Source organism: Macaca mulatta, chromosome 14, assembly GCF_049350105.2.
Source record: "Macaca mulatta isolate MMU2019108-1 chromosome 14, T2T-MMU8v2.0, whole genome shotgun sequence".
Taxonomy (NCBI): Eukaryota; Metazoa; Chordata; class Mammalia; order Primates; family Cercopithecidae; genus Macaca; species Macaca mulatta.
In genome coordinates this window covers 38,828,757-38,841,213 of record NC_133419.1, presented here as the reverse complement: position 1 = coordinate 38,841,213, position 12,457 = coordinate 38,828,757, and the positions used below count along the sequence as shown (strand labels likewise).

The following is a 12,457-nucleotide window of genomic DNA, read 5'->3' as shown; positions in this document are numbered from 1 at the left end:
CCAAACACTGCATGTTCTCACTCATAAGTGGGAACTGAACAATGAGAACACTTGGTCACAGGAAGGGAACATGACACACCAGGGCCTGTTGAGGAGTCGGGGGAGGGGGAAGGGATAGCATTAGAAGATATACCTAATGCAAATGACGAGTTAATGGGTGCAGCACACCAACATGGCACATGTATACATATGTAACAAACCTGCATGTTATACACATGTACCTTAGAATATGAAGTATAATAAAAAGAAAAGTGAAAAAATATAGTCTGCTCTCATAATCAAATAAAAGAAACATATTTTCTACTGTTTCTCAGACTTTTTACACTCTTCAAATGTTTCCAGCTTTTAAGAAAACAAACTCTCAAAATCAATGCAGTTTTTAATTAAGCAAATGAAGGCTTACACAGTTCTTACTAATGTCACTATCTTCAAGTTCAAAACATGATTTTTTCGTGGTTCTAATTTTATTTTAAAAAATTTGAAGTACATTCAATAGCACAGATGCATTTAATTCTTCTGAAAGTCACTATCAGTGTCAGCATTAGTAAATAACAGGCAAGCTTTCATGTGATTACTTTCATGTGCTTATTTATTGAATGTATGGATTATTTGAAAATTCTGCCACACAAATTTTATGTATGTTCTAGTGTGTGTGTATATGTGTAGGGGTGTGTGTGTGTGTGTGTGTGTGTGTGTGTGTATCTAGGCTAAACCTTGGGAAACATGAAAGAGGAGAGATTAGTACATTTAATGAAAAAAGAGAAAAGAAAAATGATAGAAATAAATATAACTTTCTCTTTCTCTTTTATAGCCCTAGGAAAAGATAAGGATTACACGGATGAATCAGAACACGCTACTTATGACCGGTCTCGTCTCATTAATGACTTTGTTATCAAAGATAAATCTGAATTCAAGACAAAATTATCTAAGGTAATGAGAACTAAACTTTATCAATAAGTCATTTTTAGAGCATAATTTTTAAAACCTTTTAATATGTGTCTACATGTTTGGTTTTTGCTGGAGACTATACAAGAATATACATGTTAATATGTACCATTAAGAACTCAGAAGTTATATAGAGATATTAATTCATATTTATCATACTGATTCATATTTCTCAAACAATGTTTAAAACACTTAATCTGAAATGTAAAATTATTCATTAATAGTCTCTTTAGGGCTTCTTCGTCTTTCTTAGCATGACTTAATGAGAACATGGATTTTAGTATCACATCAACCAAGATTTAAGTTCCATTTCCACTACCCAGTTGTAATAACTTGATAAGACTAATTAAACTCACTGGGAATTGTTTTCTCATCTTGGAATATGCTCCTGGTTGTCTGCTTGACAAGATTATTTGAAGACAAAATGAGATAACCATGTAAGTGTCTGGCGCATAGCAAAAGATTGAGAATATCTTATTAAAATTATAGTTCACCAATACAAAAATGAGGTAGAGTTCAATTTTAAAAGCTGTTGGTTCCAACAATCCTGCCATTCCTCAAACAAAATGCTTTCATGGACTCTTCAAAACATGGGAGTGTTCCCATCAGATACCAAAGACAAAACGGAATGTTGCTTCTTTTCATCATTGCAAATGTAACTGATCCATATATCCCTTTTGATGATTTTCACGACAAATCCTGGCTCAGGATAAGCTCATTTTTTTTTATTTTATTTTTTTTCATTTTTTGTATTGATGAAAAAGGAAATGCCTTTGTAAAAAGGATAGTTGGACATTAAGTGCAGTTTAACACAAGGAATGACTTAGGTTTCAATTTTCACTGCATGGCTAATAATCACAAGAAATACAGTTTTCTCTGTGATATTTGATTCTGTGTTTCTTGGATTACTTTTGCAAATATCTTTATTAGACACCCACCAATGTGTTAGTAAATAAATATGGCAGAGACTAAATATTACTATCGTAAGTGAGACCAAACTAATACATAGATGCAGGGATAATTGTGCCAAATTTCTTTATTCTTGTTCGTCACTAATAATTAGTGATCATCCCCTCTCCCCTTGCCCTACATTTCCCAGCCCCTGGTAATCATCATTCTACTCTCTATCTCTATGCGTTCAACTGTTTTAATTTTCAGCTCTCGCAAATAAGTGAGAACATGAAAAGTTTGTCTTTCTGTGCCTGACTGATTTCCCTTAGCATAATGACCTCCAGTTCCATCCACGGTGTTGCAAATGACAGGGTCTCATTCTTTTATGGCTGAATAGTACTCCATTGTGTATATGTTCTCCACTTTTTAAAAATCCATTCATTTGTTGATGGACACTTGGGTTGCTTCCAAGTCTTGGCTGTTGTGAATACTGTTGCAATAAATATGGGAGTGCAGATATTTCTTTTATAAAACTTTTCTCTAAGACCAGTTTACTTTCTGTCTGACCTCTTGACAAAAGGCTTTTTCATCCATGTGTAGCTAAGCAATTTAAGGAAGCATTTTGTAATGAAAGGAAAGGAACATTCCCAAAAATCCATAGACTGAAGGACCTGGCCTGACTGCAAGCAAAGTTCTAGAGCAAATGAGGGTGATTGTTTTTAAGATGGTTTGGGTAAATATCACTTTTTCTTGTTTCACGAATATGGAGAACATTGGGAATAACATATGAAGATAATAAAGTCCTACCGCCAAACTGTATGATCCTCAAAACTAGAATCCCTCTCTCCACCAAGGAGTCACATCCTACATACCAGCTGAGGCCTCTAGATGTGGTCGATTTACAGGGATTATCTATGGTTAATCTAGGTTAGCAGGAATAAGCCTATGGTAAAGAATCCATGGCGTCTGTAGTGGGCATTAGTGAAGCTCAGCTGCATAGCTCTTTTGGTCTCAGCTGGGATATTTCATGGGTCCACCACTGTCACAATGCCCAAATTAACTACAGATATTGACATTAATGAGTCTGGGAATATTAATCTAGTTTTCAATTACAGTGACTTCACCTTTGAAAGGATATTGGGTATCAAATCAAACAGGAAGAAGGTTATGGACAAGGAAAATCTGCACATGTATATTTTAACAGTTCATTAATATTAGATCACAAGGCCATTCACTTTGTGTCAACTGGCATTGGCAGATGGTGCTCATCTTTATCTCAATGGGTATTAGAAATAATTTTCTCTAGGGCTGGAGACACTGGTCATATGTTGAAGAAGGTGAGAAGGAGATGGCTTTTGTAGTCTTCTACAGCATACCTTTTATGTGGATGTCAGGAACTATTTCATTTGCCTAAATGGCTCTTTGCCTCCAAATTGTGTATAGGACTTAGTATTCTGAATGTGCTACTTCCTATTTTTGTCCAGATATTGTGAGATGGTGATGACAAACTACAAGATGAATGACTAACTTGGCTCTATATGGCTGCTTTAATGGACAAGATTATACATGAAATGCTAAGAGAATAAATTTTACTTCTTTTTGGGATAGTCAGTTTCTAAAGAAAATATTAATATTTATTTAACTTTAGTACCTGAAGTAACCTTTTATTTATATTATTAAGTGGTATCCTAAATATTTAATTTTCATGTAAAACATGGGTCACACAGAAAATCACCTTGGCTTATTAATCTTTTTGTCCATGTTTTTAAATTTATCTTCTTACCTAACATTAAGTAGTCTCCTTTCGATCAGCCCAGAGGAAGCTCGCCCTGTTTTCAGAGTCTTTGTATTCTCTGAAATACTGAAAAAGCATTATCTTCCCTGCAACCCTAAAAGGAATCTCCCTTCCTTGTGCCATTTAAGTACTTAGTTTGACCCTCAGAAACCTTTCTTAGTAAATGGTGAAGACTTGTTCTACATTAGCTGATCGCTAGTGTAAATTTCCCAAAAGATTTAGTACAAGAGTTTTCAGAGTTGCTTCAAATTTTCTGTAGACTCCTTAAAACTGTGTGTGCGCGCGTGTGTGTGTGTATGTGCACACGCATGTGAGGGAGTGGTGTATATGTTATGATAAAGGTAGCATTTCACATCAGGAAATAAATGTTAATTATTCAAAAACATGCAAATGTTCTCACAACAACTAGTCAATTATTTGGAAAGAGTTAAAATATTCTTAGATGACATCTCACATCTTATAACAAATGAATTACTGAAGAGCTGAAGAAGTATACTCAAACTGAATATATTGAAAACAAAGCAAAAAAAAATTAACATTTTTTCTAACGACAGAATAGAACAATTGCTTCTTTAAATGGCCTTTTAAAATCAATGATAAAATTAAGCATGGATAGACTTACTATTTAGATACTAAATATATCAGTGTCAAAATTCTGATAACATTAAGAAGAGACAAGCTTAAGATATGGTGATCAGCTCACATGCTGGAAAATATATACATGCCAGAAGAATGGCTAATATTCTTAATTCACACAGATATCATAATGTAATTTATAAATATAAGAATGAAATAAATTGAAAAGCAATTTAATTTTAACATATATAATGATCAGCTGTACTATTAATTACAGAAATACAAATGTAAGCAATGTTTTTTGAACCAAATTAGAAAATGTTTATATCAGTATTAGGTTTTGTTATACTTTTAAACTATAAGCTATCATTTTTATTCCTTGCTGGTCAGTATGTATATTGAGCCAAATTTTCTGGAAAACAGTTTCACAAGGAAGGTTCAGTACCTACAAGTAATTTTGCCTGTTGACTAGTTCTAGGAATTTATGAAGAGAATGCAATTAGAAGTTAGCCAAGTTTCTGGGTGTAGTAGCTCATGCCTATAATCCCAGCACTTTGAGAGGCTGAGGAGGGCAGATAAGTAATCTGGAGTGTGAGCCCAGGAGTTTGAGAACAGGCTGAGATACACAGTGAAACCCTGTTTCTACAGAAAAAATACAAAAATGAGCCGGGTATGGTGGCACGTACCTGTAGTCCCAACTACTCGGGAGGCTGAGGCACGAGGATCACTTGAGCCTGAGAGGTGGAGGCTACAGTGAGCCATGGTCACACAACTACACTCCAACATGAGAGAGAGAGAGGGAGACCCTCTCAAAAAAACAGGAAGAAAAAAAAAAAGCAAGAAGTTAGCCCAAATAATTCTGTTAAAGAATGTTTCTCACATTGTAATTTGTGGTGGGGGAGGAGCACTTCCAGAGTCAAGTGTAAATGGTAACATTTAAAATAGTAATTCGTAATGCCCTCAGACAAGGCAGTACTATGCTGAAAATCTCTAAACTATTTAAGGATAATAGGACATGATCACAGTGTATTATTATATAATAAAGTGGTTTTAAAAATCAATATGTGCAGTATAATGCCAATTATATAAAAATGTCTAGCTGGTTTTCATGGGGAAAATACTTGGAATGATATACAAGAGATGTTTATAGTTTTATCACTGGGTGGTAAAATTCAAAGGACATAATACTTAAGTATTCATAGATTTAAGCCATAAATATTATAATATCATTACCTTTTTACAATCTCATACAGCTGGTAAATGACTGAGCCAGGATTTAAAATAAGATAGTCTTTTCTTCCAAACAGTTTTTCCATTTTGTTACACTGGCATGACCGTAGCAATTCAGGACTTCACCTTTTTTAGCCCAATAACCATAGTAAGTAGCATTTCAGTTTCTTTGCCCTAATATGCACTGATCACTTATGCACCAGAAACTGTGGTAAGCACTTTATATACATTATCTAATTTAAATCTCACAATAATTCAATGACAATAGGTAGTAATACTCTCATTTTTACAAACAAGAAAATAAGGAATTAACAGAAACGTTTCTTGCCCCAGTCTCTAAGCTTGGCGGAACCAGAGCCACATTGTGGCATGTCTCTTTAACTCTAGACTCGGCATTTCTGTCTCCAGTTCAATCTCTGAGGTATACCCTCAGAGATACTTATCTCTTTCCAAAACTCTGAAACATTACTCTGAAGTAAGGCAGCTCTAAATTGTAGTAATTGTGTGGCTAACTCACAACCTGCTATAACTAGATTGACCTGTTTGCAATTTATTCTTGTATCTACAAACCCCTAAGTAAAAATAGTAATGTGTTACAAATATAATATCACTAAACCTCAGAAAAAGTAGTCAAATAATAGAAAGTTTCCATTCCTTGGGATCAAATAATAAGTAGATAAATATTTTCAACTGAATCTATTACAGTATGGGAACTCCCCTTACCAATCAAAATACAAAATAAGCAGCACCACCACCACCACCACCACAAAACGAAACATAAAACTCTCCCCAAAAGCTCCTATAGCTGCCAACAGTTCTGTGCAGAACTGAAATATGTCTACAGCAGAGGGCTAGGAAATCATGACATGAGATGATTTACCTGAGAGAATACAATTAGGTGAGAGATGGATTTGTTGGGGTAGATGCCTTTAGTTCCCTGAAAGACTATGGGGGAAAAAAATGTGCCTGTTTAGGAAGTCGTATTTCATATGCAATACAAAGAAACAAAAAAGATGTCAAAGATGTTTTCTCCTCCCTGAAACTAATGTCTCAGTAATTAAACACATAGAGGTTTCTCAAATCACCAATGTATTTGTTTTTCCCATGAGTACTTAAGAATTCATTTTGGGAGACACATCTCCTAAATCTCCCTGGAGGATGTTAGCTCTAAAATGAGAGTTGCAATAACTTCTCTGCAAAAAAAGTATACATAGTTTGATGGGATGTGAAAGTAAATTCAATAATTAATGTATGGGCATACCAGTTAAATGGTGCAGATAATGGTTCTACTTGATATTTGAACATTCAATCAGTCACCGGCTCAAATCAAACAGTTCTCTAGCTGTTCAGACATGAAAGCAGCCAGAGAAGATAGATCAGAAACCATGTTATTTGAGCATACCAAAAGTCAAATCTACCTCCTTAATCTGTCACCTCCAAGCCCTCCAGGCTGTGAACACTGAACTGGAAGTTTCAATATTAATAATAATAATGTTAAATGATTATAACAGCTAACATTTATTAGGGATCTTAACAGGGATTTTAATAACTTCTACTTTTCTATCACAACAACAACTCTAAAAGGTAAGGTCTATTTTTACCCCCATTTCATAGGTGAAGAAATGAAGGGTTAGATGGCTACGTAACTTTTCTGTTATCACACAGCTGGTAAGGAGGAGGCAGGAATTATACACAGGGACCACACTGTCAAGCACTGTGCTACACTGCACATAATGGAGGTGCGTGCAAGGGACTATAGAAGCCACGAGAAAAGTGAATTGGGTAGTTAGCGGTCATGTTCACATTACTGGAAAATTATGTTTATTAGAGAGCATGAATATTGTGCTTTTTTTCAATGTTTTATACTTAATATAATAAAATTGAGGCTCCTGTGCTTAGTTATATCCTGATAAATTTTAAAACACTTATCTCTAGCTTGCAGCTTATAGCCCTTCATCTCCCTCTGTCATCTTTCTCCATATATTTTGGCACATAGCCTTCTTAATCTCACCAAAGAATCAATCAAAATATGAATATTTTGAGCAATTATCACTGTAGAGAAGAAAATACCTGCAGAATAAAGCACTGTTGTGTTTACTGAATAATTTCTGACACTTCTGTTTTAAAAAACTAATTATTATTGTTTTGTTGTGGTGGTTGACTTCTTGCATGATGCAAACCAGGATTCCAGATGAGGGTTTCAGTCATGGAAACCCATTTGATTTCATTAATCCCTTCCTGCCATAGACAATTTAAACCTACGTATTAGAGTAATATACCATTTGTTCTTTAACTATTTCTAACATTGTGTGAAGTTATTTTTTTCTATTTCTTGAGCCTGCTGGAAAATCAATTTTAAAGCATGCTTATTAACTCAAGACCATATACATTAAGTGGTTACTTCTTAGGTTCAGTGTCTTGTCAGTCCCAATTACAAGCTGCCCTACAGAGGCTTTTTTAACAGAAATAAATGTAACCCTGTGTTGCATTTCTTATGTGGATATTAACTAAATGGGGACAAAAGCATTCAATTTTATTTGCTTGTTTACTTTTAGGTGTCAGTTAATTCCTGTGCTCTCAGATTACAATCATATCATTATGTGTGGCTCAGAGACAATATAATGCAATGTGAAGTTTAACACATGCAGGATTTTTCAGAAACCACAAAGCTTTCAATTGTACCTTTCTCCAGTGAACAAGAAAATGAGGCAATTTCCTTTAAAAGCAGAAAAAGAATTATAGGAATTCCTGGTGAACTCCACTCCAGTATCAAAAAAGTGTTACCTAGATCACCATTAAAAAAGTTAGTTGTATTTTCCAGACCACTATTATCAAACTGAAACACACCTCCCATCTTTCATGTTAATCTGCCCAGCTCATTCAAATGGCACATACAATAGATTATTAATAATTGACAGTAAAATCATAAAAATGTCGCTGACATTATATTACTAAATGTCACTTAGGTGACTCATGCATAGACATTAACCAATGACACATGAAGGCAGCCCCCTATTCCACCCTATAACCAACTCCTAAAATGCAATTAATAAAAAAAATACAGATATTCTTATAAAGAGATGAGTTATCTTTAAAAAATGATTATTCAAACTAAGGCATTTAAAGAGTAGGCTAAAAACCCTCCAGTCAAATGCTTTGTGTAGCACTCAGTATGTAACATTCTAGCTAATGGAAAAAGCAGGCGGTGAAAGGGAGAACTTTCAGTTGTCACACTGAAGAGTGCTTTAAAGAAGATTGTCATTTGAGACTCTGTTGTCAGCAATGAGGGATTCCAAATGCAGCTGAACTCAGAATTCTGACTGTGGTATGTTTAAAAGTGCATCAATCTAGGAATTCTATACTATTTTTATATTTTCTTAAACATATGTAGAGAAACCAATTGAGAGAAATTAATATTGATTTCAGAATTGGAAATGAATGTATCTGTTATTTCAAAATACTAGATATATATTTCAAAGTAAAAAAAGTATGATCTAAATGTGTTATTTTAAAAATATCTGTGTTTATCTTGCATGTAAACAAAATATCACCTCTCTGAAGTTTTGTCTTTTTAAATGTATTTATTGATTTAATTGAAATAGTTATTCACAGCATCTACTCTAAAATGGTTTTTATTCAAAAACATAAAACATATTTACCTTTAAAATATTTTCAGTTTTTCTTAATTTTATACAAGATTTTTAACTGATTTTCATGAAAATAGAAAGTCTGAGGGAAACATCTGAATTTAAAGGAGCATATCTCATAGCGTCAAATGTTAAAATAAATAAATCACATCAGGTACGAAATTCACTGTGATGTAAAATGTTTTCAACCTGCTGTCTTTATTTTCTCACAGTTTTAAAGGTAATAAGAAACTTAATTTTGACTCAGTTCATGTTTTGATTTGTTTAAAATGTCAGATGCTTCCATCTGGAGAATTTCCATTTTTACATCTATGTTAAAGATAAGATCATATAGCATAGATAATCACTGATATGGAAATAAGTGTTCTTTTCTTTACGAAAAATAAGTACTTAAATGATTTCTTATATAATATTAAAAATATAAAAATCAGTGATGAGAAAAGATCTATTCAAATGTACTCTCTGCAAATTACTTCCACTAATGGAATATTTTAAAGTTCACATATATATAATATTTAAAAAATGTTTATTGTATTGAGAACCCAATAGAAAACCATAGTCTATGCATCATCACAGACTGTTCCTTTGAGAAAGACTTGGATTTGTGTCTTCATTAGATAAACTAGAGAACCTATGATTTTAAATAAAAAATAAAAGTAAAAATTAGTGGAAAGAGAATAATATAAGATAATCTAAGAAACAGCACTTAGTATAATACCACTACATAATGGAAATTCAATCAATATTTTCTTTCCTTCTTAGTTTTTGTATTTTTTAAGTTTTATATTTACATTTGCTTCATGATTTTTATTCTTCCCGTGGATATATGTCTTATCATATGGTATTCAGCATCACACTTTATCCAGTTAACTGAAGCCAGATATCTCAGGTGTTTTGGATCTAATCTGAGTCCAATTTGAGTAAAATTAATCTAGCTTTTTTTGTAACTCTATGATAGTGCATTGCTCAGTGAACCAGATTTCATAAGACACTTCAAAGGAAACTATTGCTTCCCCCTTAATAACATGAAAGCAATATAGGCAAAATTAATCACAGAGAAATAGTGTCTGATAAATTATCTGGACCAATTCATTGTTTGAACCATTTTCAGAGAAATGCAAAATGCATTTTTCCATACTTTTACCTAATTTTAGCTAAATTAATACATACTCAGCTATTAGTATAAAAGTAGCTTCGTATTTGAAAACTTTTCAAAAGTATGTGCTGCATAATTATACTTAATATTCATAAGAAATATGTGTGTCTCACTATCATAAAAGCAAATTTATAAGCAGAATTATCACTAATTGTTAAATTAAAAAATAAAATTGTCCTTGGACTTCTCTTTCAGCAAAATGAGAGATTAAATTCAGTGATATTTAAGGTTCAAATCTCACATTCTAAGGAATTCTGGCTACATCATCTTTAAACAAAATATGTGTGTTGCCTTCCTAAACAGATACCTTACAGCAGTGGTTGCACAAAAAAAAATAGATAACTGGACTCCACCCCCCAGAGCTTCTGATAACAGTAGCTCCAGTTGAGGCCTCAGAATTTGCATTTTTAAGTTTCCAGGTGATTCTGATGCTATTGGTGCAGATAGCACATTTGAGAACCATTGTCTTAATTATCCCCTTAATATCTTCAGTGTACTCTATTTTGAGAATTCACCATGTGCCAGACTCTATACTAATCTGGGTATACATTATTGAATAAAACAGGCAAAATCCCTAAGTGTGCAAAGCTTGTAGTCTACTGGAGGAATAAGAAAATAAGCCTACATGTAATTATCTATTTAAAGTTGTCATAAGTGGGTGCAGGGTAGAAGAAGGGGAGTTACTTGAGTGATCAGGAAAGCAGCTTATTAAGAGCAAGAAATGAGAGATGAGAAGTCAACAGAGGGAAAAGTGGAAGAACGTGGCATTCAAGGCAGAAGAGTGACCTATGTAAGGGCCCTGGCATGCAGAGTATCCAGATGTGTTTGAGAAGCGATGTGCTTATGTGGCAGAAACACCGAAACTAAGCACAAGGATGGCCAAGAGAAGAGGTGAGAGAGAAGTGAGCAGACACAATGCTGCAGGGGCCTATGATGAGGAGTTTGAATTTGATTCTAAGTTTAAAGGTTTTTGGACAGATCTCTGTTTTTGTAAGATCACTCTGCCCCTTTGGGCGGGGAAACAATGTAGGAGGTGGGGACGACACTAGAGTAATGCAACTCAATAAAGGCGAAGGTGGCTGGCCAAGACTGGTTAAAGGTAAGGTGAATCCATCAGACGGTTTCCCACATCAGAATGGAGAAACCACTTAGATATCTAACTACAAAGGTGGAAGTTAGAGAAATCACATTGGAATTGATTACTTAATGGCAGGGACACAAGTCAAGAAAGTAAAAAAAGCAGGCTAGAAAGCTAAGTTATAAGTGTGTGTGTGTGTGTGTGTGTGTGTGTGTGTGTGTGTGTGTGTGTGTGTGTGTATGAGAGAGACTTTTAATACTACTGGGGATATAGATGATTTTTAAATTTTGTTTTGTTTCCTGCAATAAAAAATACATATTCTAACATTTCCAAATTCAAATATTGCATTGAGTAAAACTGGCTTTACTCAATTACAAGTTGAATTATTTGATTCATTTGCATATTTGTGTGTGTGTGTGCACAGATGCGTGCATGCCAGGTACCATACAAGATTCAGTGGATATGAAATGAATGTGACGTGCTTCCCATTGTCAAAAAGTTTGCAGTTTACTGGGGACAGTAAAAATAGGAGCTTCAGAAGAATGGTCCTCAAATTTTAGAATGCATAAGAATTATGCTTTATATCATTTGACAGGACTTCCAGATACCAGTGACTCCTCTAGTACTCCAGCAGGTGTTGAATATACTCATCCTTTTCCATGCCCAGATGTATTTGTATATGGAGTTTCCTCGACCTGGGAAGGCTGACCACCTTTCTCCATTCATGTTTTTAGGATTTAAATCACATATCACTTCTGAATGAAGGTTTTTTCTCTTTCTCAAGACAGTTACTTCATCTTTGCTCTCATAGCACTTGCACCTCCGCCCCCTCGTAGCACAAATCACACAAATTGCAATTATATGTCCTCCTATCTGTCTCCTTAACTAAATTACTCTCTTTTCATGGAGGGGGACAATGAATTCTTTTTTTCTCTGTAATTACCTCTGCACTGTGCATAGAGGCTGACTCATAACGAACTCAGGATAAACTTGTCAAATAAGTGAACTACTGAAAGAATATTAGGGAAACATTGGAATACGTGGAATAGAGTTATTAGTGTGGCCTTCAAGAGTACAAGCACAATTCATGGAAGGGAAGGAAATCAATCTTGTCTTTAAAAATGGGCAAAACTTTTTGA

General features: G+C 34.2%; 1 protein-coding gene across 1 annotated transcript in view; it reads left to right on the top strand.

Moving 5' to 3' along the window:
• Nucleotides 1-12,457, top strand: part of ANO3 (anoctamin 3) — a 335,023-nt gene that overhangs the window by 123,337 nt on the left and 199,229 nt on the right. The window contains 1 exon segment of the mRNA NM_001265904.1: nt 812-930. Coding sequence (NP_001252833.1) covers nt 812-930 — 119 coding nt within the window.